Below are 729 nucleotides of genomic sequence, written 5' to 3' on the forward strand. Positions count from 1 at the left end.
TATGTTGTTTTTATTTGTATCTTACTTTTTATTATTAATGATATGAATGCAACTGTATAAAAGATTTAAGTAATCTTGGTGCTATATTGCTAATTATGTCTAATATTGAAAGGTTATCCTGCCTTCAGCTGAAACAGTAGTACTTCATATATTGTAAAATTCTCAAATAGCTTCAATTACTAACCCATCTGCATTTTAATAGTTGTTTCCCTTCACAAACTATTGAGTACACATGTCTTTATTTTTTGATGCTTTAAGGCACTGAAGTAGAAAAGTGGATCCAGGTGTTTGATGTATATTTAGTCTCTTAAAATTATCTTTAATGCCTTAGGCTCAAGACATGCTTCATATTTGAGAGTCCTTTGTTGTATTTTCAGTACTGTTAAGAAATGGGCTAAATCCTCTATCTTCACTATGTTATTCCTTAAGCATTTTGCCTTTCTCCTTCCTTCGGCACTTTGATTGTAACAACCTTGTTTGGAAAGCAGAAAGTCAGCCAACCGAAGAGCCAGGATCTTTTCCGTGCAAATCTACAAGTGAAAAGGATGAAGGCCAAGAGCGATCAGTCACACCAGGGGGAACAATTACACTCAGAGCTTACCATCCTCCATCTGCATCCCGCACTTATTTCATGGCAGTTTCGAGAGGTACCTGTATGATCATCTGCAGTATTGACCTTAAGTTTTTGTCTGGTGTGAGTTCAGAGTTGTGCAGGGAATAATTCCAGTG

At 36.2% G+C, this 729-nt stretch overlaps 1 protein-coding gene across 1 annotated transcript in view; it reads left to right on the forward strand.

Moving 5' to 3' along the window:
- LOC119582020 overlaps positions 1-729 on the forward strand; it is a gene marked incomplete in the record, with an annotated part of 12,497 nt that overhangs the window by 2,268 nt on the left and 9,500 nt on the right. The window contains 1 exon segment of the mRNA XM_037930223.1: positions 489-647. Within this exon segment, the coding sequence (XP_037786151.1) occupies positions 489-647 (159 nt within the window).

The sequence above is a fragment of the Penaeus monodon genome, chromosome 15 (assembly GCF_015228065.2).
Source record: "Penaeus monodon isolate SGIC_2016 chromosome 15, NSTDA_Pmon_1, whole genome shotgun sequence".
Lineage (NCBI taxonomy): Eukaryota > Metazoa > Arthropoda > Malacostraca > Decapoda > Penaeidae > Penaeus > Penaeus monodon.